General features: G+C 38.0%; 2 protein-coding genes and 1 long non-coding RNA gene across 4 annotated transcripts; 2 read left to right on the top strand and 1 right to left on the bottom strand.

Moving 5' to 3' along the window:
* LOC147548081 (uncharacterized) lies at window positions 1-2,399 on the top strand. Its single transcript, XR_015238491.1, has 2 exons — window positions 1-619; window positions 672-2,399. It is a non-coding gene; the product is annotated as an uncharacterized LOC147548081 (long non-coding RNA).
* LOC147548082 (Cyclophilin-like peptidyl-prolyl cis-trans isomerase family protein) lies at window positions 859-2,225 on the bottom strand. Its single transcript, XM_086671521.1, has 2 exons — window positions 1,356-2,225; window positions 859-1,081 (listed from the first exon to the last, which is right to left on the bottom strand). Exons 1-2 carry the CDS (start codon window positions 2,213-2,215, stop codon window positions 979-981), a joined length of 963 nt encoding a protein of 320 aa, XP_086527647.1. The 5' UTR covers window positions 2,216-2,225; the 3' UTR covers window positions 859-978.
* A 3,453-nt stretch (window positions 2,400-5,852) lies between the features above and the next one.
* Window positions 5,853-11,704, top strand: LOC147548083 (protein decapping 5-like). 2 transcript variants are annotated; one of them, XM_086666463.1, is made up of 8 exons: window positions 5,853-6,166; window positions 6,819-6,919; window positions 7,697-7,771; window positions 7,864-8,841; window positions 10,004-10,114; window positions 10,512-10,712; window positions 10,825-10,935; window positions 11,050-11,704. In XM_086666463.1, the coding sequence occupies exons 1-8, from the start codon at window positions 6,019-6,021 to the stop codon at window positions 11,254-11,256; spliced, it is 1,932 nt and encodes a 643-aa protein (XP_086522589.1). In that variant the 5' UTR covers window positions 5,853-6,018; the 3' UTR covers window positions 11,257-11,704. The 2 variants fall into 2 exon arrangements, with proteins under 2 accessions (XP_086522589.1, XP_086522588.1); XM_086666462.1 differs by having other exon boundaries at window positions 5,883-6,166; window positions 10,001-10,114.
* The last annotated feature ends 14,053 nt before the right edge of the window (window positions 11,705-25,757 follow it).

The raw sequence follows: 25,757 nt of genomic DNA on the forward strand, positions 1-25,757 counted from the left end.
TTTTCTTCTTTTTTTTTCACAGTTTGTGAACATCAAAATATTGCTTCTAAAACAATATTAATTACTATAGTGTTAAATCACTTGGCTTGTGTTCATTTCATTTACGTTGTTTGTCTCTGCATAAACGCTTTAATGAAATTTTATCATCAATCTGAATTCCATAGTATTCGTACACTATATGGTAGTGTATTTTTTTTCTAAGTCATAATTGAAATCTGACTTGAGGTCTGAATTGACTCGAGTCAGATTTTTCAAAATGTTTCTTTTTGTCTAATTCATTTGAATGGCATATTTGTGTTGATTTTGGGTCCGTTTTAGTCGGGCGATTCAGATTCAGACAAAGATAAAAAGTACAAACACCACCTATGCTTCCATGCTTGCACTTCTCATTTGAGCAGTTTACACTCCAATAAACTACCCGAACTTCGATTTCTCGAAAAGAATTAGTGTTTTCGATCAGACTTTGACTACTAATGAATTGTTCAAGAAAGTTTTTCATTTTTTTCCTTCAATATGGTTATTGTCTTCTGTTTAGGGTGCCTCTATAAGCGCCCCGTCTTTTTGCTCTTGGGGTGCCCCTCTCTTCACACTCTCCGTTGGTTTGGATTGAGCTGAGTCTGTGTTGTTCAAATATAACACGGATTAGGCCCAGTCCATGGTGGTGCTAAGAGTGAAGCTAGCCAAGAATAAAAAAGAGGGTCACCTATAGACGCAACCTTCTTGTAATGTTGGTTTGTCTTTTCCCTATTTTCATCACTGCATCAGTGCATCTATAGACTTGTGTTTAGATTTGTGCAGAATGAGTTAAAACCAAAATACAATTTAATGTCAAATTCTTGGTTAATTATGATCCGAATATTGCAATAACCAAGATTTGATTCTCTGTTATTATCAGTTGCAAAACAGTACCCAATATTCTCTGTGACAATGAATGACAATAATACTTCGAGAATGTAAGAAATGTTTGATATGAATCCATCAATTGATCAAGCCACAATTGGTGATAACAATTTTCGAATACGGTCGATTAAATCCTCTTTCTGCAACAACGGCTCGCTTATCCCCAATCAATTTAGCTACCCTGAGTTCACCAAAAACATGAAGTATCAAGCATTTACTCAATTGGTTTTAACTATATTCTATATATTTTTTGTACCCAAGTCCCATAAAGTAGTTATTATCATATATCGGACAGACCCGTCGGCACCCGTTGCGGGTGAACCATGGCTATATTGGTTGAGTTCATGTTCGACCCAGATGGAACCGAATCAAGGCTGACCCGGATCATGTCACTACTTATCGACACAACGAAAATAATGAGACAAAAAAGAACACCAAAGTCATAGAAGTTATACCTAAAATATGGGGAACTTGTGTTCTCCTGCACAGTCTTCACCTTTGAAATCTTCTCCGCCACGTCCATTCCTTCCAAAACCTTTCCAACTACAAGCGCTGAAGAATCCAGTTCTGGTGAACCTTTAGTACTAATCACGAACTCGGTTCCATTTGGATCAATTCCAACTTCCTCTTCGTCGATCTCCAATTTCCCTTTTCGAGCCACCAGTTTCAACTTTGGTGGTGGTTTTAATGGATTTCTTACAACTAAACTTACAGAACCTGCAAAATTCTTTATCTCTGAACATCTTTCATTCAACTTCTCCCATTCTGAAATTAGCTTATCGACAACTAATTTACTTCCTGTTTGCTTTGCTAGATCAGAATCCACACCAAATGATCTCACTCCTCCATGTTGTATATAAGTTGGCATGATTTTTATAAACTCTTTTCTTCTGTAACTAGTTCCTGCAACTCCACTAAGTAGGCTCGAAAATCTAGCAGAACCAACTGGTACATCAGTTCCATATAACCCGATTATAATTCGACCCGCTGGTTCTCCATTTATGGAGATATCTAGAAAAGCCTTGTCTGTTATAGTGTTATCAATGCAGTTTTTCGAACCTGAAATTTTCTCTTCTGCTTCAATTTTATCTATTGTTTGAGTATTCTCTTCTGCTCGAGCAGACGAGAGATGAAATGGGTTTCCGTATAAAAGGAGCGAAGGACCAATGACGATTGAGAGGTCTCGACGAGAGATCTTAAAACTGGATTTGAAAATGAGAGGAGTTTGATTGGTGTTGGTGGTTGGTAATGGAGAAGAACATGAAGGTTTAGGTATTTGAGAAGAAAAATGCAAGTTTTTAATGGTAAAACTCATTTTGAATATGAATGTTGAGATCTTTCTGTATCATAGAATTGAAGTTTATAAGTCTGTTTTTGTCAAGAGAGATTGTGGATAAGAAAAGTGGAAAACTAATCCATTCATTTTAAGGCCCCTATCTTTCAACAAGATATAAATGTTTATGTCCCATAATGAGACTTTTGTCCCTTTTTTAGGGTTTGAAGAAGAGCATCAGAGCTTAAGTGGTTCTAGTTGAGTACTATTTAACATAGACACTAATACGGATACGAGTATTCGACTTTGCTCGAGCCTCGAGGTGCTGAATTGTTGATGGTTGGAAAACGTCAACATGGAACACAATCGTTCACATCTATATTATTGTTGTTGTTGTTAGGGTTATGAGCTTAAAATTGATAAATTACGGATGAATATATGTAATCTCCTTCTGAACCAAGATTAGCCCCAAAAATTGTGTAATAGCCAACACCTCTTAGCTCCATTCCTTCTAGTTGATCCGCACCACTATCTTTACCTAACCCACCTGCATATTATCAAAGAATATTCTGTAATGTGGGATGCCGTAGGACCATACATCATATAGCTATATGATCGGTGAGAATCCGTGTGGTGAGGGGTGCGAGCCGTGCGCCCGCACAGGGCCTCCCACCACACGGGGCCCATTTTTAGCTTTGAGAGGTGTAGGGAGAAGTAATAAGTAAAAAGAGTGTCATGTTATAAGCATCTAAATGCAAGCAGCTCAGTTGGTTTGATGCTTTATTATCAAAGCGGGAAGTCTCGGGTTCAAGTCACACGGATGACAATTTCAATTTTTTTTTTTATGACGTGTGTTTTATTGCTTCTTTTTAAGAGCAAACCACTTCTTTGCTTTGTTAGTTGTTTCGTATAGTTTTTGTTCACGAAATAAGGATTAGAGACTGTAAATCTCAAATCACTCTTCATCAGTCTCTAACGTATACCTTTCTTAAAAATGTGTCTTTCTCTTGTTCACGGACCTCGCTTCACTTTTAAATTTGTTCTAAGTTAAAATCATAATCAACAGTCACACATTGACAAGATCAATAATTTAATTTTTCTAAAATTTTAGTAGACACCAACATTTGATTATTTTAAGGAAAAAGTTGTTTTGTTATCAAGGAAAAGCAGCAAACACGCCTAAATGTTAATTTTTATTTCCATAGTTTAGTGTTTATTTTTTAAATTTCAAACTAATGTTTTATAAAAATAAGACTCTCGTCAAACCAGAGAAGTTTTACATAAAACGTGTCACGACAATCATATAGTAACATTATACATTGAGTTTGGATTTGTTAATGATTCAATCTTAAGTTTATAGTTAAATCATTTGAAAACAAAAAAGTTCAGATAAAAGAAACTCTCTTGTTTTTTTATATAAAGGGGCCCACTTCAAATTTAGCACCGGGCCCCTAAATTGTCAGGCACGGCCCTGGGTGAGATTCAATAACCAAATGACCATGAAATCATCTATCAAACGAAGTATTTATCTACCAAGAATCATATCGAGTCAAATATTAAACTAGATTAATGGTATGTTTGGATGGCGGAATAATGAATCCGCGGATTCATGAGTCCTTCGAATTCATGATTCCACGGATTCATGAATCCAAGTAATATTTTTTGGTTTGTTTGGCAACTAATAGGAATCCTAGGATTTATTATTATTTGAATATTTTCAAACACTTCTTTCAAAAAAATATTGAATCAACCTTGTTTTCGAAACTCGTTTTTTCAAATATCATTTCATTCGAGAACTCTCCTTTTTCTTCGTAAATTTTTTTCGAGAACCGTTTTTTTAACTTTTTCGTGAACAAATTTTTGTTTTTCAATTTTCAAAAATAGTTTTTTCCGAAAGGCGTTTTTTTCTCAGAAAAAAATTCCCCCAAATTTTTTTTCAAAAACTATTTTTTGCGGTAACCGATATTTTTTTTTTACGAAAATCATTTTTAAAAAACATGTTTGGAGGAAAAACTGTTTTCAAAGAAAAATATGTTTTCAAAGAAAAATATGTTTTCTGGAAAAAATTGGTTCTCGGAAAAAAAAAATTGGGGAAGATCGGTTTTCGGGAAAAAGATGGTTGTCGAAAAAATCGGATTTTGCGAAAAAAAACAATTTTTAGAGAAAAACGATTTTTTGAAGAAAAAAATGATTTTCGGGGAAAAAATTACTTTCGGAGAAAAAATGATTTTCTGGAAAAGAAAAACTGATTTTTGAAGAAAATAACATTTTTAAAATAATTATTTTGTATAAGGAAATATTTTTTTGTTGCTTTAAGTTTATTAATTCAAAATCTTAGCAAATCCTAGGGTGTAGGGTGGGATTTTGCTCTAATACAAATTTTGAAATTAGGAATCCTTAGGATTCAAGAGTCCTAGGATTCTTGGTAGCCAAACAGACCGAGGATTCATGATTTCTACCAAATCTCACTTTTGATAGGAATCCTACTTAAGAATCCTGCAACCAAACACACCATAAAGTACAATTTGAAAATTCTGGGAAAACAATTAAGAAATACTAAAGAGAGTGACTGTTACCCATCTGGACCAATCACAATTCAGTCTTACACGCTTTACAAAACTAGTTATGAAATCACTAATAATTTTAGTCTCTAGTTTCTTTCCAGATATAAAATAGATCTCCAAACCGAAAACAACATCAATCAAAATATTCCAAAAATGTCCATGAGAAACTAGAAGTCTATATAGATTAAGACGAATTCTGCCAATTATGTACCAGGAGGAACCAAAAATCTAGACAAAGATGCCTAATATTCCAACCAGTTATGGGATCACTAAAAAGGTTTTTGAAACAAATGTTTGTTGGGAGGAGCTAAAGGCCCCGCCTAAAATGTTGTAGGCCCCTGGATTGCACATGGGACCCTCGCAATTTGTGTTGGGCTGGAAAAAAAGTCCGCAAATCCGAAACCCGTCACGGGTATCCGAGTCCGTTAGAGCCCGCGGGTACCCGAAACCCGAAGGCGGGTTTAGCCCGACCGATCCGATGAAATCAACGGGTCGGGTACGGGTTTTGAAATTTGTAGTGCTACCGGGCATCGCGCCCGAGCTTGCACGATAATCTTTACCCCGACATAACCCGCTTAATAACGTCATCCATTTATAAGATAATACCTATGCACATTATATGTATGCTTGCTTGTATATATTTATGTATACATGTATAACATATATATATATAGATATATTTTTAAAGTATTTGAAGTGTATAATATAGATATATATATATGCATATATTTTTGTCCAAGTGCGGAATGCCCTTGACACAACATTGTTAAGAGAAACTTAATTAAATTTTAGTTTCGATAGAAATTTCGGTACCATCGAAATAGAAATATTTCTGTCATTTCGACCGAGATATTTTGAAACTTTGGTGAAAACTCGATACTTGACCGTCCGATACCCGAGAAACCCGAAAAGTTTGACGGACTTGGACAGGTTTTGGACACTAGGATTTTTTAAATAACCCGCCCGATTAAACCCGAAAGCTCGAATGAACAGAGAGTTTCAAAGCCCGACCGCCCCGACCCGATAAATGACATGAATCCGACCGGCCCGATCCGGACTGATTTCCACCCCTAAATTTGTGCCTAATCTGGGGTCTACAACATTTTGGGCGGGGGCCATAATATTCCAACCATGACACTGCAGATAAGCATTAGAAAAAATTTTAATACTATATAAATACTTGTCCTGTAGAGGGAAAATTTTTCACAACTCTCTCTCTCTCTCTCTCTCTCTCTCTCCAAACTAGAGGCCAAGTTGTTATGCTCTAACTGCTGAGAAACCATGGCAGCAGAAACCTCGAGATCTACTGGTAGTTCTGCCGATTCTTACGTCGGAAGTTTAATTAGTTTGACATCAAAGTATGAAATTCGTTACGAAGGAGTTTTATATAACATCAACACTGAAGAATCCAGTATTGGATTGAGAAATGGTTCGTTTTAATTTTAGGGTTTTCTCTTCTTCAGTTGTCTTCTATATATATATACTCCTAAGCTTGTAGGATTTGAACTTTTTGATTCATGAGTTTTGGGATCTTGATTGCTGTTATTTTCTCTGGGTTTGCTTTTACAGAATGCATTAAAGTGGAATTTTGGGTTTTTTTTTGTTTCATGTTTGCTTTAGATCTCTATAACAAAAAAAATTAGTACTTTTATTTGATTTTGAATTTAGGACATTGGGTTTTGGGCAACCATGCTTCAATTATATGAACTTTGGGTGTGGCAACAATGGATTTTGCTTCTCGTGCTTGATTGATGTTCCCACTTATGCACTCTTGCATTTGTTGAACCCTAATTTACAAATCTCTTAGTTTGATAGTTTAAATTGGGGTCTTAATTGAGTCTTACACAAAATGTTTGTTCTTTGCTCCTCTTGTGGCAAAAAGAAGTTGCTTTTTTTTTTTGCTGGAAGTCATATGAGCAAACAACTCTTTTTAATCCATATTCATTTAATTGTATTTAAGTGGTAGTACTAATTTCTTACTGAATTTAGCCATTTTCTGTATATTTGTTCTTGCCACTGTGTTGAAATCTTTGGGAGCTTATCCAATTTTAGTTATAATCCATTTCTTATTGTCTCCGCAGTACGATCATTTGGAACGGAAGGACGGAAGAAGGATGGCCCTCAAGTTCTGCCAAGTGACAAAGTATATGAGTACATACTTTTCCGTGGGAGTGACATCAAGGTAGCACTTCATACATGAATACGCCCTATTGGGAATTAAGTTTTCAGTTCATAGTATTGAAAAGTGAAAACTTGCATCAGTCAACTACTGATGAATCAGGGTTGTAAAGTATATGGTAATTGTAATCGAGTTCAAGTCACACTGACTGCCTGTGTTTGTCGAAAACTGATTTAGAGCTGTATTGCTTGTCCATTGAATCATTCTGAGTGCTGACTTGACAAGTTGACATCGACAATGCTATTTGGTCACGGCTTAGCAGCGCGTTTGGGTTTACTGGATTGCTCAAGTCTACTCCGTGACTAAGTCTTGAGAACAAACATCTGTGTGTGTTATTTAGTCCTGAAACTTTGATATATACCCAAGCCAGAGAGAGTTAAGTACAATGAGCCGATATTCAAGATTTGTTGTTATGGAGTTCTGTTGCATCTTCCTCCCCTTTATTTTTTGTGCAACAATCTTGTACGGTTGTACCCTTATCTTATCCTTGAGGGTCTGCAACAAATTAATCCAAGTTGCATCAATTTATATGTATGTGGGAGTTATTCCTGACTGTAATTACTCAAGTGATATAAGAGAAGGATGCTCATCAGTCACCAACACATACTGACACAAAGTTTGCCAGAAGCTTCAATTTTCTAAGGAACTGATCCTTTCACATGAGATGCTGGAAGTTGCTTACTTCAAAAGTTTAACCTCTACATTCGATTTTGGCATTAAATTTTTCTTCTACTATTTCAACTTGAAAGACTTAAAATCATTTGTCATGTGGTTATTCAGGATTTGCAGGTTAAATCTTCCCCACCACCGGTGCAAACAACACCACCTATTCACAATGATCCTGCTATTATACAGGTGCTGCATACCTCACCCTCCAACGTCTTATGTATTGTATCAGTCTTGCTCTATAATTTGACTGATTTTTGTGTTATTTTACTTTTGCGTAGTCCCATTATTCTCGCCCACCTCCTATGCCTACAAGCTTTCCTCCAGCTGGGAGCGGGACTGTCCCAGATCTTAGTTCCCATGCAACACAGATGGGACACCCCAGGTCAACATTCCAAGGCGGTCTTCCTTTGTATCAACCTGGTGGAAGTTTAGGGCCTTGGGGCACACCTCCTCCTCCAAGTCCAAGTGGCAGTGGACTTGCTATGCCTATGTACTGGCAAGGATTCTATGGACCGGCCAATGGATTTCCTCCTGCACAGCAACCTTTTCTTCGACCACCTGGCTTGGCATTGCCACCTTCCATGCAACAGCCAATGCAACACCCAGGCATGAATTTATCTTTAACGACTATGCCTTCGAACCAACCTCCTTCAAGTATGCAACCTCCAAATGTTTCAGAATTGCCGTCTCCTCTGCTACCACCTGTTGCTAGTGGCGCCCTAAATTTGACTTCCAGTTCTATAACACCTACTTTGCCCTCAACCATTGCTGCTGCCCATTCTGCTGCATTATCTTCTGAAACGTCACCAAGTCTGATCACTTCAATGACAATTAGGGCTCCTACTGCTTCTATTCCTACATCATCACTCAGTGGCAGCTTGTCGTTAGTTTCTAATTTGACTACATCAAGTATGGATATAAATTCCAGTGTTCCTCCCATCTCAGACAAGCCTAAGACTATGCCTGGCCCATCCTTGGCATATCAATCTTTATCTCAGTCTGTATCCTCCATTCTCGCGACATCCAGTTCAATTAACCCTGAAAAGTCAGCACCTTCTTTAGTAACACCAGGCCAACTATTGCAGCGGCCTGATTCTGCTGCAAGCTCTTCATCCCACTCTTCACAATCAACACATAAAGATGTAGAAGTGGTGCAAGCACCTTCATCATCTAAACGACCACCATCACCTCCAAAAGAAATTCAGGCACCATTGTTGCCATTGCCTTCACCTTTACCTGTAGCTTCTGATCAAAAGGTATGTTGTTATAGCCTTTAAGTGATATTAATTGCGGAGAAATTTGTCATTGTTACATAGGGATTTTAAGGGAATCCCTGGATACTATTTTCTTGAATTTTAACTCCAAAAGAGAAACCATAGATTACTTACTCAATTTTAACATAGAAATATGGAATATTGAAAATAGAGAAGCAGAAATGTAGGATAAGGATAAATTTTGTTCATTATTGTAGATGGACTTATAGACATTGACCATGTGCTGTCTTTGCTTTACTTGCCTTGATCAACACTGTATTAGTTGTATGGTAATGTCATTATTTGTCACAGTTGGCGGTTTATACTTTTCGACTTAGTCTGATAGTGACTTCGAATCTCCTCTATAAACTACCATGGTGAACCGTAACTTGGAATTCGGGACGTCATAGTTATGTGCTGGTCCTGGATTGCATCCTAAATGATATACTTATCTTCGGGTCCATACCATGTTGAACTCACAAATGTTTTGTCTAGCACATGCCTCGGAAACTGTGAACTAGTAAACAAAACATATTTGCATCGTTAGTGCCATTTAGAAATTTAATACAAACGGCAGAATGTGCTTTTGTTTTTGAAAATTTGAATGAATATATATGTAGAAAAGAGGTGATTACAATAATGGTACTTGCTACGATTTGAATAATGTGCTTTTGTTCTTTATGCTTTCCTTTAGGATATGGCCTCAATACCACATTGTGAAATTGCAGTTTAGTTGTTCTTGTCTCTATCTGATTGTTGTTTTACGTAATTATGCTATTGAAAGCATTAAAGTAATTAAGTAGTTGTAAGAGCTTTACAGGAAATTAAATTTGCAGACATTTCTTTGTTTCTTCTCAATGACACATGAGACATGTATTTCACTTGTTTCTTCATCGAGTTTCTACCTAAGGTATTATAGGTCATCTATATTCTAGACATAAGGTGCTAATGTCGAAGTTCTGTTTCCAATCTTGCTATTTTAATTACTACAGTTCCAATTTGTCATTTAAACATGAGCTCCCCAGATTCCAACACCTGCTGTATCAGTACATCAATAATATCATTCAGCACTGCTTCATGGATCTAACAAAACTTCTCAAAGGTGGTCCCTATGTTGCTTTGCCTATTAATATTTGTTCTTGTTTCCTTCTTATTCTTCCAGCAGAGTGGAGCTGCTCAACAAACTCGTAAAACTCACACTCAGAGTCACAGTCACAATAATGGTCGCAATTACAATCATAGTTACAGGGGTCGCGGAAGAGGAAGAGGAAATGGGGTAATTCTTACTTTCTTTTTATGCTATCTGTAGTTTACTAACTTGAAAATCTACAAACCAAGTACCATTTCCTGTTCTCTTCATAAAAAATGCACTGCAAATATTGCACTAGCGATTAGCTGATTTTCTCCCCTTATTCTTACTTCGCCGCTTCGATTTTTTATCCTTCGGAAGTTGAATATTTTTCATGTTATTGTTAGTTTTGTTGGAAGTCTATGCCAAAATTGTGATACTGACATGAGATAACTGGGAACTTAGTTCTTTTCTCCACTGGCCACTGCAAACATTTATGATATTGAAATTAAATCAACATTAGGATATCTGGGCGTATTTTGCAGTCTTGTCATAGTAGTTGGTGCTGGGAACTTAACATTCATTTACCTTTGTCTTTGTGTAGTACTCACGCCCCATTACCAAATTTACTGAGGACTTCGATTTTGAAGCAATGAATGAGAAGTTCAATAAGGACGAAGTATGGGGTCATCTTGGTAAAACTAATAAATCTCAATTAGGGGACAAAGCAGGAAAAGGGGAAGAAGATGATGGAAATTATTCAAATGATGAAGATGAAGCGGGATCACTTGAGGTCGAGGTTAAGGTGATATTTTACTGTTACAGTATGGTCGTAACAATGAATCTGAAAGTATTACTCGTTTATTCACAAATCATCTCTCAATATGGATCTCTTTTTATTCTTTTGCTGCTTATAGCCCCTTTATGTCAAGGACGACTTTTTCGATTCTCTCTCTTGCAATGCACTTGATCGAGGTGCGCCTAATGGGAGAACCAAGTTCTCCGAGCAATTGAAAATAGATACCGAGGTAACGATCTTCATTTCTTACCCATCAGAGGCTCCGAAAAGATCATTCTTTTCCTTGTTAAATATTCCGAACTTACTGGTTCATTGAGATTCTGCTTTTAATGGGTCTGTGCAGACTTTTGGTGATTTTCCAAGGCATCGTGGTGGTCGAGGTGGACGTGGGCCAGGTAGAGGAGGCCGTTCACGAGGTTCCTATCATGGAAGGGGGTATGGGTATGTTGGAAGGGGTCGAGGACAGACCCACTCTACTTCGGGTCGAGGACAAACCCACTCTACTTCGGGTCGAGGACATGCCAACTCCATGTCGGGTCGTGGAAACTAGTCTATTAGGGTCCCATGATGATAGAAATCGTGGGGCGTATACCTAAATGAGTGTTGAATTATATGCAAATATCAGTAGGAGAAGATAAAGAACTTCAAGTGAGTGTTGAAATATATGCAAATAGCAGTAGGAGAAGAGAAAGAACTTCAAGTGAGAGATGGCTATTATGGTAAGAGTGTCTCTATGATGATAGGTTTATGTCTTGATTGTGGTGCCTTGCAGATAAGCCAAAACTCAAGACTTGGAAGAATTAAAGAGATAATCTCTTGTGTTGGGTATTTTAAAAAGGTTAGGGTTTGTTTTTCAGTTGAATGTGGTTGGTGGTGGGGTCAATAGAAAGTTGTTTGTGTGAAGTTATTTGAGTATTTGTTGATTTGGTTATTATTACCAAACAAAAACTCTATTTTCTGTTTGCAGAGATGGAATATTAAGTTTTTTTTTTGTTGAACTAGATGGAATATTAAGTTCTCTTAACAAAAAAAAAAATAGATGGAATATTAAGTTGGGAACAAAAAAATGCATTACTCTAGTATGCTTTTTTAGCATGTGGCTCGACTTTTGTTCTGTTTTTATGTAGACCATGGGTTCCACCAGAATCGAACATAGGACTTCCAAGGTTTTGGAGTTTATGTCAACACTATCAACCACTTTGATGACCAAGCGTTGGCCAAACTTGATGCACCCGAAAAGGTTACACACCCAAGCGGAGGTATCAAGTAGTAATCCGGCAAAGCCGGGATCGATCCAAGGATAGGAAGGTAGTTTGGATATCGAAGGGTCTTATCCCCCGGTCCATGTATCAAATGCTAACTTAGACTAAATAGGAAAGAAAACAAAGATAAATGGGGGTTTTAGATTGAATAAGTAATAAGAGAAGAAAGCAAACAAGTAAAATAAACAAAACTAAACAATAAAAGTAAACGGGCGAGAGAGATTCGAGAGAAGAGTCGGAGGAACAAGAGTCGGGAGACGGTAAGACTCGATTCGGGCAACAAATAAGTGAGAGAGGTGTCGAAGTCCGGGAATCCATAATGATAAACCTACGACTATGTGTAGTCCGATTTAATATGTCAAGGTAAAATCGATATTCGACTCCTAAAGTAGATGTCTCTAAGTACTACGTATATCCGGAGATCATATTTAGTCAAACAAACGTCTAAATCGGTTAATCCCGAGCCATCGAAAGTGTCGTCTAGTCGCCTAACTATGTGAAGTGCATGACAAGACACATGAAAATATGACTTAGACTATGGTCGATATCGAATACTTCGTTTCGTCTATTAACTATGCGAAGTGTTTGACAAGACACATGAAAATACGATCAAAACGATAATCGAATTAAATGAACATCAATTCATAATCAAAACATCAAATCATATTAAACATAATCACGAATTCATCACATTTCATCTCATATAATCGACACACTAAAGTTAGCTAACATGGCGATTGAAAAAGAAATGGAAAGGAAATGGTGTGAGAATCCCCCTTTTTCGATGTGGTTCGAGGCTAAGATCGTCGGAAAATATGAGTCTTTAAGGTTCAGCCGATCTCCCCTTAGCAAATTCTGGGTTCCCCATAGCGAGCACCATCATCTTCTCCATTTAGAACACAACCTCCATTAAAGCTAACCCTAGCTTTCTCTCTCTAGAAATTTCTTGTCCAAAATCAAATCAAACTACATGGGAAGCTAGCCAAGATGATGGGGAACAAAAGCCCTAAGGTTTCGGATCAAGAAGGTTGCCGGAAAACTCATAAAAATCCGGTCAAAGAGTGAAGAAATCCGGCCAAAAATCAAGATCCGGCCAAATGAGTGCTGTCCGAGCCTTGTGCGCGCCTGCAGATGCGTCCCGGAGCATGTGAAGCTTCCCGTGGACGCGTCCTTGCTGCTGTGGAAGCTTCCCGTGGACGCGTCCTTGCTCCGGTCGCTGTTGCAGGTCACTCCGGTAGCTGCTGCAGGTCGCGGCTGCTGCTGCTCCGTGGACGCGTCCCGTGCTCCACCTTCTAAGATGCAGCTCGGGCTGTTGATGAGTGCTGTCCCGAGCTGCTGTCCCATGCCTATCCTTCCATGGCTGCCCGAGCTCTTGTAGTGCCGGCCTTGCTTGGTCGGCCTAGCTTGGCCGGCCAAGCTAAGGCCGGCTACTCCTACCTCCTTCTTCTCTCTTTCTTCTCTCTAGCAAACCCTCCTTGATGATGAAGAACCCTAACCCTCTTGCCTCTTTCTCTCTCCTTTCAAACTCTCACCCTCACCCTAATGTTTGATTTGGTGAAAAAGATGAAGAACTCTCCCTTTCTCTCTCTTCCTCCCAAGTTTTTGTATTCTCAAAAAATGAAGAAGATGAATAGTGTCTTGGCCCTCTCTTTTGACTCAAACCCTAGCTTAGTCAAGACTTGACTTTGACTCAAACTTGAATCCATAAAAAGGGTGCCTCCAAAATCTCTTCCTTCTTTCATCTTCTTTGGGCTTGGGTTTTGTTCCTTCATATCTAGGCTCTTGGGTTTTAGACTTGGGCTTTAATCTTCACTTGGAAATCAAGGAGGGTGCCTTCATAGAATCTTTGTTTTAAGACCGAACCTCGACTTCTTTCTTCCACAACTTCCCCATCCGAACTCGGAATTGACTTCCGTTTTCATTGTTAGACTCGTCTTTGACTCCTCTTGTCATATGATTTGCTTGAAATCTTTTTCTTTCGTTTTCGGCACATGAAATGATAGTGACAATTCGTTCCCTTTATTCCGGTTTACACGCTTAACTCCAAAATAAGTACCTAACATGAAAACACATAAAATATTATTGATAACACTCGAAAATGACTAATTAGTCTAAGTTAGGCTCTCCAAATGTGACATTTTCGTGTCACATCAGTTTGCATGCATAGAGTCCTTAACCACATCATTACTCTTAACTCTCAAACACGCTAAACCTCTCATGGATATCTCCGGTTCATCTTCTAATCAAGATACTCCGTCACTTTCAAAGTCAGTAACACCCAAATCACCTCAACCTCTACCATTATCTCTCAATTAGCTAACCAAATGGAGAATCATCTAAACATCCCTCCTAATCAAGAACCGGTAGTCTATCTTCAGAAAAAGCTTACCCAATTTACAGACATTATGAACATCAATAAGAAGCTTGTAGGAAGAATTTGTAGCCACCATTTTATACCCATTTACAAAATCCTTAATCAGTTAAAAAGAAAATGGGAAGTCTCTTTCTCATTCACTATAGAACCCATTCCTAACAGAATGAATTGTTTAATCTTTGAGTTCCATGGGGAAGAAGATAGAAACAGAGTCCTCATTAACAAGCCTTATGTGGTGTTAGATTACTTCCTAGTCTTGCATGCTATGGATGTGAACATTGATCCTGCTACCATCCCTCTTCATTTTGACATTTTTACTGTGGTAATGTTGATGCAGGCGCATCCCAAACGGCCCCACAAGGCCACATGAACATGTCCTAGTCGGCCAAAGATTAGCAGTTTAATAAGAGTCCTAATTTAAGTATGATTCATAATGAATCTAGGTTTAGGAAGTTTCATTATTTTTAGTGTTTCTATTATTTAGGAAAGTCCAGTTTGTGTCTATCTAGGAAAGTCTAGTAATCTATAAAAGGGAGTCCAGTCTTTGTTTATGACATATTGAAGAGAAAACCAAATCAAAGTTTATAGTTTCTTAAGTTTATTCAGTTATTTTACCGTTCTTCGTTTACTTTATTTATCGTTTTTATATTTCCGCTGCGTCTACATCAAATGTCCTCTATCCCACCCTGTCTTCATTCTGAATCGGACATTAAAGTCATAGCTAGCCCTTTGGGACATGTTCTTAGATTTAATCCTTCTGAATGGACTACACTACCAGGTAACAAAGTTAAAGTAGAAGTTGTTTGGAACGTTACTAAACCTTGCCCCACAGGTACTACAGTTCAATTAGAAGGTGCCACTGCTAGAATCGATTATAGGTTTTTTCCCTTTCCTAAATCCACCTGTCTGTACTGTAGGATTATTGATCATTCACCTTTGCCTGTTACCCTTGAATCTTTCGTAGGTTTTAAACCTAGAGGAGAAGGGAAACTCCCCAGAAATCAATTCAAACCTTTAATCCCAACCACTGTTACTATAGGCACCCAATTGGCTAGTAGTTCAATTCTTATAGGCACCACAAAATCTACCAATCTAACCCCCCTCACTCAAGTTTTCGAACTTCCTCTTATTATTCACACCATCAAAGCAGTATCTAAACCTCAGTCAATGAAGTCAGTAACTGCTAATTGGACCAAACAGTTCTTGAAAAACCCACATATCGAAACTAACAATACTTCTCAATCCAAAGGAATAATAATCAATAAACCAATTGTCCCTAGCCTAATACAAAAAGAACCTGTTTTGGATCCTAAGGATAAAGGAAAGGGTAAGATGGATGCTATAGTTAAAGGGAAGGATGTAAGAAATACATAATCAGATCTGAATACTACAGATATAAGCAGAAGGGATAAGAGAAAACAATTCCTTGATGATGAAAATTCAGTTAAATGTACTATTTTTGATGACTCAGACTCCTTGGTTGAGGGTCTTGAACATTTCTGGAAAAGGTATAAGGAAGATAAACACTTGGGCTGCTCACATGTATGGGATGAAGACTTCTGTCAACATCTTTCTGCTCCTCTTACTTCCCCTATGATAAATGTCAACTCTCTCCCAAACATACCCACTACTTTCTCAGAGAATATAAATTTTGATTCTATCTTTGGTCCTTCTGAGTCCCATAAAGGCCAACAGCGAAATAGGATACAGAGAAACTTCAAGCTAAAAACTCAAGTTAAGGAGACTGCCAACAAAGAGGGTATAGCTAACAAAGAGGGTAAAGTCAAAAATGTGAATTTTTCAAATCAGACAAATCAAAATTCAAGTAATAACCAGATTATGGGAGGAGCTACTCAAACTGTAATTCTTCAAGTACTATCTGCCAATGGACAAGCCGATTCCCCACCACAACAAACCAATAAGGTATATCTTTCTATTCATACCTTAAGTTCTACTTTTGTTATATCTATTATGTTTTCAAATTATCCTATTACTGTCTTCAGCTGGAACTGTCAAGGTCTGGGTACTAAAACTACTAGATATCATTTGAAACAGCTTATAAACAAGCATAAACCAGATCTCTGTTTCCTTACTGAAACTAAACAATAAGATAATTATGTTAGATTTATTATGAATCAAAACCATTATGATCAATGTGTTATTCAATCCCCTTTGGGTCTTGGTGGTGGGCTTAGTGGTAGCCTCAAATAATATTTTTTCTTTGGAGATTATATCTCAAAACAACAGATGGATTCACCTCAACATCACAAACCCAACTGTTGAAACAGACTGCTCCATCATCTTCACTTATGGTGAGCCAGATGGAAACAAAAAAGATAGCTTCTGGGACTCTTTTCAGGCTTATTGTGATTTGAACATTGATACCTCTAAACCTTTTCTCATCATAGGAGACTTAAACATCATTCTTCACTCTTATGAAAAGGTGGGAGGAACTCCAGCTGATATTTCTAAACTTAAGTTAAGGAACAATCTTATACATAACATAGGTTTACTTGAAGTTCCATATCAAGGATCACCTTTTACTTGGACAAACAACAAAAATCAAAATCTCCTTGTCCAACAATTGCTTGGCAGAGCTTTAGCTTCACATTCTTGGTTACAGAACTTTCCTTTCACCTCTGTTACTCATCTCCCTAGATTAGGCTCTGATCACAATCCTATTATTATGAGCACAACTAGAAATTCTAGCTATGCTAGAAAGCCTTTCAAGTATAACCCAACCTGGTATAAGGATGGGGAACGTTCAAACATTATAGACAAGCACTGGAATAAGATTAGCTATGATCACCCTTCAATTCTGGTCCATAATAAGCTCTTGGGGTCTGCAACCTCTTCTCTCCCATTGGAATAGAAATCATTATAACCAACTCCTTACCCAGATTTGTCAAACATCTAACATGATAGAAAATTTTCATGACAGTTCTCAATACTCCTCTCTGTTGAAAACCCTTAACCACCTGTTGGAGGAACAGGAGAAATACTGGAAGCTTAAATCTAGAGACCAGGCGATATCTATTGGGGACAAAAACACTAAATTCTTTCATGCCTTAGCTTCTTCTAGACAAAGAAACAACTATATAAAAGGTCTCAAAAATAATTCAGGGGAATGGATTGTGAACCAGAATGAGATGGGAGACTTACTTCAAGATCATTTTAGAAGCCTCCTCTCCACTTCATCACCCCCAGAACCAACCTTTCTAGATGATATTTTCCACCAGGTTATTGATATAACTACAAATAATAAGCTCATTTCCATCCCCACTGCTGATGAAATAGCCCTTGTAGTCCATTAGTTTAAGAGTGATAAATCTCCAGGACCTGATGGGTTTTCTCCTTCCTTTTATCATCAGAATTGGGAGACAGTAGCTGGTGACATAACTTACATGGTCCAGGATTTTTTTTTCTTAACCATCAGACAGGTCATCCCATAAACCAAACTCTCATTGCTCTGATTCCAAAATCCAAATCCCCAACTACTCCATCTGACTTTAGACTCATAAGTTTATGCAACACCACTTATAAGATCATCTCAAAAATCCTTGCAAATAGATTGAAGTCTCTTCTAGATAATATCATCAACCCTTACCAGAATGCTTTTATCCCTGGTAGGAAAGGAACAAACAATATCATTATAGCAACAGAAATAACTCATACCATGAAACATATGAAAGGGAATAAAAAATACTTTGGTTTAAAGCTTGACATGTCAAAGGCTTTTGATAGAATTGAATGGAGCTTCTTAATAAGCATTCTTCTAAAGCTGGGATTTTCAGAGATCTTCTATGATCTCATTAAGCAATGCATTTCAACAACAACTACATATGTTCTCCTTAATGGACATCCTGGTAATTTTTTCACTCCCTCAAGAGGACTTAAACAGGGAGATCCCTTATCTCCTTATCTTTTTATCCTGTGAATGGAGGCATTAAGCAGATTATTACATAAAGCTAACTCCAATGGTCTTATACAAGGTTCAAGTTTCCAAACTCTTCAGAAATATTAACTCATCTGTTCTTTGCTGATGATTGTTTGCTCTTTCTTAAGATGGATATCCCTGTAGTCATCACCTTGTGGATATTCTGAAACTCTTTGGTGATGCTTCTGGACAAGCTATCAACTTCCATAAAAGTGGAATTTTTTCCACTAAAAATGCCCCTAGAAAGTTTTGCAGAATAGTGTCTAGAATTTTGAAAGTCAGGGACATAAACAAGGACAACCAATACCTGGGAGTTAATATCTTCATAGGTAGATCTAAGATCAAGCATTTTCATGTTGGGATTTACACCCTTCTACTAGTGTTTATAGCGGAAATAAGACATCTAATGTCTACACTAGTATTCCCAGGATCACATGCAAAACTAGTAATTAAACTAACGGAGATAGTAGATTACCTTAATCGCGTTTCCCTCGAACTAGTTGAATTGATTGAAGAAGACCAAGAGCTTCAAGTGTAGCTCCTCTACTTGGGACACGAGCAATCAATTTGATCTCCCACCTTGTTGTATAGCTAGCACACCAATGGTGGTTGGATAGAAGAACACCTTCTTCTTTGACTAGATAGATAGTTAATGGGAATTAGCTCACTTTCTCCTCTCTACTTGATGTGGTAGAGTAAGAAAGCTTGGAGAGAAATTCCACACCTTATTCTCTGCCCTAAGAGTGTTTATATAGAACCCTAATGAGAATCCACCTCCTTTTAGGTTTCCTAAAACACCCTTTAGAATAAGATTTAGGGAAATAGTCGAAAATAGCAACTATTGGTATTTTCTCAATTACCTAAGGAGATGACGTCCAAACCCAGCCAAAATTGGCATATTTAATGTTCATAACATAAGGAAACGTCCCTTCAAAAATCAGCCCAATCCGAGCCCTAAAAGTGTCCGAATCGGCCTAGGCCCAAAAACCCTGTTTTTGGCCCTTTTGTACTATCTTTGCCTAATTCCTTTTTAGGCCTATGATATATGTTTATGGGACACTCCCATGATTATATCTCACTCCCACTAGTCATATCCTAGATCAATTTGTCACTCTTATGTGTAACCCGTTGTAGGATCCGATCGAAGTTAGCCGCGAATTACTTCGTAATTCGACGATCGTAGTTGGTCTCTAGCTACAACTCTACGATCCCTAAATCAACCGGACTTGATGATCTTCCACATCAATTGTCCTATCCGACAAATTTTTCGCATTGTCACCTTGGTCGAAGGACATCTCCTTCAACTCCTTCAGACTCCCACTTGGACTTAGAACAAGTGCAATGCCTCGATTCTCATGTCAATTTAGTATCCCATCTGATACGTCACGTCATTCAGACTTTCTTGATATCCGAGTACAACTGTAAAAGACAAACGATTAACTTTTAATCCGTTTGAGCGCGGCCACGCATTTTCAGTTGCTACTCATCAAGTGGCCTTGAGACACTTTGTACCTAATGTGATTAGGGTGACACAATCCATTCTTGCGCTCCCACTTAACTTCATGTCTATCCTGTCCTTCCCAGTATCCGTCTTTATAACCTCCTTTTACGGCGCGGCGTTTAACGGAACCAAAGTCGGGCATTCCTTACATAAGATGAGTGGAGCACTCATGTTTTGAGGAATCTCTCCAATTGTCTTTATGAGAAGTATTGACGTTCATCACGAGTGATGTACTTCTCATTTGAGGGTTATCCAGTGTATAAACCTTTTACACACCCACGTAGTCGAATAGAATATACCATTCCTATAGCCCATGAAACTGCGCTATCCCATCGACTCCCGTGCTAGTCTTCGTGAGTCATTGTTGTCCATGCAATGACCTGGACCAGGGATTTGATAATAAATATTCCAAGTTCACTTAATAGGGTTTCATTCATCAGATCACGTATCTGACAAACCTATTCGGAATGTTTTATTATCGATGGACTGTCGTTTAAATACTAAACCAAATTTAGACAACTGGTGAAATAACTCTATTATTTCTGATAACGAGAGTTGTAAATCTGAGCCTCTTCCGTAAAACTCTTTTTACCCACTCAGTTTTACTCGTCGAGGTTTAAAATTATACCTCATGCCTTAGACTGTGTATGAATCTCATACTATGTCTTAGGTGACAGTTCAGTTTGACTACCGTGGTAGTCGGTTTTAAACTTTGCTAATTATCAATTAATTTGAAGACGGTTATCTTCAACCTTGATAATTTCTAGTAATCTTTTACTAGAGTTAAGGCCTTTAATTCTTTGTGTAGTATTTGCAACAGTTCCCGGCTTAAACACTTTTAGCCTACTTTCCTTCCATGTCTGAAAGTTTGCTACGATGACATGTTCAATTTTTGTACTACTTCATCCTTTAGCCTTCTAGGATGTACTAAGTAGTGTTTCGGTTTTCTAATCCGAATTCGAATGTTTAAATGCTAATCATGTCCAACATGATTGACTTTATGTTTTCGAACATAAATGTCCCTCTCATGCGTGCTAGCTCATCGGTGTCTTTTCAGACTCCGAGTTTTGCAACGCCCTCTGTCATGAGTTTTTGGGTCGAAATTCTTTTAGACTTTCCGAGTCTTAGATTTTCTGTTTCGGATCTCAAGCATCTCAGCGTACTGAGTCTCTCTAATCCTATCATCCTTTTGATCTATGCTTATAGATCTTCAGATGCCCAAAATGGCATTTTATCCTTTTGTGTGTGGTCCTTTATTGAGTCAGTTCGTTACTGTTATACAACATCTTATGTCGTACTCAATCTTTTGTATGTACTCAGCATACGGACCCGGAAGGTTTGTTTCTCCCACTTACCTTCTTGAAACTCGTGATTCAAGATTTTCTTCATTCCTCAGGAATCAAACTTCTTTGATTGCCTTTTGAATCGAAGATTCTAACTCTTGCGTGCTTTTAATCCGTTGATAGATTTTTGAAGCATGCTTATGGACATAACTTGATTGGAAGAATCTTATTCTTCTTGTCTAGTTTCGGGAAACATGAATGTTTCCATCCTTCTCAGTTTTCTACTTTGGAAAACCAATTTAGGTCTTCCGTTGACTTAAATTATCAAGCTTCATGTCTTGACGAGATATGGATTCCATGATGATTTTGGATTCTAGCCAAAATCTAGAGTCAGTTTCCGTTTCTGCGCAGGTCTTTTATCTCTTCAGAAATAACCTTTATTTTCTGAGTCTTTGAGATTTTACCTTTTAGGGCTTTTGAACAACAACTTGGAGTTATCTCCACTACTTTGAGATATTCCTTTAGAGACACTTTCACTCTCTTTGAGAGTTCTCCTGCGAATGACATTCGCTTTTGTGCGGTGGGTTTACAAAATCATATCTTTAACCTTTCCTTTTCCGAGGAGCCGCAGTTTGTTGCTTTTGGTCGAATTTAATCGTCTTGTACAAGTTTTCATGATTGTTCTTCATGACTCTTCATGATTTTTCTCATGATCGAATTAAATCGACTTGTACTTTTCTCCCACTTATTCTTGTAATAATTAGTGCTTTTCTCCCAGACTACTAGGTGTGCTAATTATTAGGAGAATACTATCATGAGCAACAAACACTTTGTTCTCTTGATTGCTTGTGGAAAAAGCCCAAATTTCTTCTAAAGAAATTGCGTCAGACTTTAGCTAATTTTGTAATGCTTTTACAAGCTTAGCTGTTAGACGGACTTTGGTAAGTGTGAAAAAAAACGTTTATAGAATAAGTCCCAAAATATTCGGAAGACTGGCTTAAACCCATCTTTGATCGAATTATGCATAGCAATGTTCGATTACTCCCACTGAATCCACCATCCCTCAGATGTGTTCCATGGAGCGAGTTGGGAAACGGTTTCTCAACTCCTTTGATGGTTATCAAGTATTTGACTCAAGTTTTTACCACTCCAATCTAATCGGATGACTTAAACTCTCTTGTCAAAATGATTCTTTTACTTCGGTTTGTACTTTGTTTGAACCTTTCAAACATTTCGACTTATACTTTATGATTTGTACGTTTCCATACTTTATGAAGTTGTCAGAGTACGTATTTAAAGTTTCTCTCGTTAGCTTCTGCAAGTAAACTTATAGGTCTACATAACACTGTATGAGTCCTAATAGATTACCAGTCTCTATGCCTTTTGAAAAGGGTGACTTTGTCAATTCAGTCCTTAAGACCTAATTGACAATGTTGAAGTTTAATGAGTTTGAATCTCTTGATTTTATCCATTATCAATGTTAACCTTCAGTTAATTTTACCACTGGTTTAAAACGTCATATATTTCTAGAAGAACAAAATAATCACTATTAAGTTCTAAGCTAGATCAGTGTCTAAAAGAAGACTTTGATCCCTTTCAGCATCCCCAGCATTACTGCTTCTGCTCCCTCTTGGATCTTTACTTCTTTCAGTCAAGTATGTAATTCCCTTAAGCTCCCACTGAGCCGCTCATCTAGTCTTAAATACCTGATGAAGGAATTTTACGATACTTGTTTTTAACTTTGTTAGCAAGGATACGGAACCGGAATTCATAATTCCATTCCTTTTGTCCTCCAGGTGCTAAAGGTAGTTTCCTTTTAAATGGTCTAGCCATTGTTTTAGAAACATTCACAGTAATGAGGAATACTCTTGATCATGTACTCGGCAACTGCTTTTCTTTGATCAAATGTTTGTCTCACTTGACTGATCCTTTTGCCCTTTTGAATCTCAAGATCTCTTTTTTAGATTCTTTGTACCAATTCTCAAGAACCTTTCTTAGACTGGATATTCCCGTATGTTCTCCTCAGTTTGTTTGTAACAACCTGAATGACTCATCTAAGGTCTTTATCAATCTTTGTTCAATCGATATTGAATTGGGTGATAGATGTATTCTGTTGTCTTCCCTTAGCATGACTTTCAGATTGCCTTGGAGGTCTCGTACCTCTCCATTTATGACTTCTGTAGGAATTTCTTCCTTAGTTTGTCTTAATGGTTATGCTAGCATTCATTACTCTTCCAAAGAGAATGTTATACGATTGCTTGCAAATGGCTTTTGACCTTCTCTTGTATGAGTCAACATTGGGATTGGGTATTCTAGTGACCTTCCTTTTGAATCTGAGAACTATTCTCGGATTCATTCTTCCATTCTAGGAAGTGGATCAGCACCTCCCCTAGGTGTGATTCAATGTTGAAATCGTTTGTGTCATCTTAAAACTACATAAAGAAATGGCAAAGTTTTAAAACTCGTTATCGTTTTTGAAAAACTTAGTTTTCCCACATTATTCAATAAAAATCGTCCCCGATTGAATAAGTGATTCCAAGACCCCAGTTCTTCGGAGTAAAGCGGACGAAGGCCCTACCCTTTGACTCCGTCGTTCCGGGTGAGTGAACTACTTCACTGATCATACCTTATGACTCTTGGTTGATAGATTTCATTAATGAATGACTAATCTATCCTTTTGCCTCGAGTATCCAAGACTCTCTTGCTGATCTCGTTGAGTAGAACCATTTAGACGTGTAGGCCTCTTCTATACACCTACCCGCATTGTCCCAAGGTAGAGGAGGTACTCTGCGAAGGCCGACCCACCTTCCTCGAACAAGGGCGCAACGAGTGTCTTAATCTGGATAGGCGATTACTCAAGATTACGTTTTGGGGACTTTTACGCTAGTCTGGCGTTTGTTATAGTGAACTATTTAGCCTAACTAACATCCACGACATAAAGCGTAAATAAGTAAGTAAATGCGCGCGAGAAAGTAAATCAAGCAGACATGGATCCTAGTATGGCCCCTAACCTAGAAGATCTAATCTCCTTTGGTTTTCTTCTTGTTTCGCCTTTTGGTTCGTCTAGATCTCCATCTTTGAACCTCCATTGATTTCTCCCACTCGCCTTTGGATTCCATCCTCGAGTTTCTTCAATGGACTCATTGACCCTAAACTCTAATTACAAGACTCTAACGATTCGCAGATCGTATAAACTTGAAATTAAAATTAATTACAAAGCATGCACCCATCCGTGCTTAAAACAAGAATAAAGAAATAAATCTATGGCCATACTAGTTTCCCGCATTCACATCACATGCAATCATATAATATATCAAGGCTAAGAATTATATATGCATGATTATCTTGGGAGATACTTTTGTTGACATCACATATCACATTACGGACCTTAAGTTTAAATTCGAAGAATTCAACTAATGGTGCGTTCCGGTTTTATCTTTTATGATTTCTAAAATCATCTTTAAGAAAAACTCCGTTTTGGGCTCGAGAAAGCCCGGGTCAATTTCGGAAAAAATATTGGTTCGATTCTTAATGATTTCATAAATCGATTTAAAGAGAAATCCGTTTTGGGCCCTTGGATGGCCCGGATTGATTTTGGAATTATTTGGTTGGAATCGGAAGAAATTTTGGCAAAAAATCCCACTCGAATGATGGTCCCTTTTCGTGGTCCGAAAAGCCTCGGAAAAGCCCGGGACAAGTCCTAGACAAGTCCCGGCCCAAGCCCAAAAAGGGCTCGGACAAGGTCCGGACATAGCACGGCCCATAGGGCCGGCATGTCCTGGCCGAGGCCTACCAAGGCCTGGTCTCGTCCTGGCCCGGAGCCAGGACGCTAGTCCATGCACCGGACGCGTCCTAGACGTGTCTGGTGCTGGACCGGACCAGCACTAGGTGTCTCGGACTAGTCCGAGACACCCAGAACCTCCCAGACGCGTCTCCAAGACGCGTCTGGTCGAGTGCTCTGGACGCGTCTGGCGTCCAGGAAGCTCCCTCCGCAGCTGCTGGTCGCGTCTCCAAGACGCGTCCCAACAGCTGCTCTGGACGCGTCTTCAAGACGCGTCCAGAAGCTTCTGTTGCAGCTGCTGGTCGCGTCCTAGACGCGTCTCAGCAGCTGCTCTGGACGCGTCCAGAGGACGCATCCAGGAGCTTCTGGTCCGGCCAGGAAGCTTCCTGGCCGGACACTAGGGTTTTTCAAAACCCTAGTTTCCAAAAAAAAAAAATTTTTGTTGTGCAAATCTTATTTGCTAACTTCCAATTTTAAAACTTTTCTAAATTTTGAAATCTTTTAGAACACTTCTAAAATTTTTACAAAACTTGTAGAAACTTTTAAAATTTCCAAATTTTGTTTTGAGAGTTTCCTAAAACTCAAAACACTTCTTTTAGAACACTTCTAAAATTCCAAATTTTTGTTTTTCAAAAGTTTCCAAAACTTAAAAACAACTCTTAATCAAACCAATTTTGGATCAAAGTCTAGGTTTTTGAAATTTTTCAAAGAACAATTTTGAAATCTATTTGAAAAATTCTTGAATCCCATTCAAAATCAATCAAATTCTTATGTTTAAAACTCTTTTAAACATAACTATCAACTTAATCAAGCATGGATTAGTCCGAAATTCAATCAAATTGAGACTTTTAAAAGACTTTTAATCATCAATTTGATTCTCAATTTGAAATTCATTGAGTCCCATTCAATAATA

The sequence above is a fragment of the Eschscholzia californica genome, unplaced genomic scaffold (assembly GCF_041429995.1).
Source record: "Eschscholzia californica isolate CP2 unplaced genomic scaffold, dmEscCali1.0.p SCAF_3, whole genome shotgun sequence".
NCBI lineage: Eukaryota > Viridiplantae > Streptophyta > Magnoliopsida > Ranunculales > Papaveraceae > Eschscholzia > Eschscholzia californica.

What these genes read in the sequence shown, in the direction of transcription:
- LOC147548083 (XM_086666462.1), top strand. Translation starts at nt 6,019, where the DNA reads ATGGCAGCAGAAACCTCGAGATCTACTGGTAGTTCTGCCGATTCTTAC. An exon ending in CAGTATTGGATTGAGAAATG is followed by an intron (nt 6,167 to 6,818) that starts GTTCGTTTTAAT and finishes TTGTCTCCGCAG; the next exon opens with TACGATCATTTGGAACGGAA. An exon ending in GAAGAGGAAGAGGAAATGGG is followed by an intron (nt 10,115 to 10,511) that starts GTAATTCTTACT and finishes GTCTTTGTGTAG; the next exon opens with TACTCACGCCCCATTACCAA.
- LOC147548082 (XM_086671521.1), bottom strand. Translation starts at nt 2,215, where the DNA reads ATGAGTTTTACCATTAAAAACTTGCATTTTTCTTCTCAAATACCTAAA. An exon ending in ACAAGTTCCCCATATTTTAG is followed by an intron (nt 1,082 to 1,355) that starts GTATAACTTCTA and finishes TGGTGAACTCAG; the next exon opens with GGTAGCTAAATTGATTGGGG.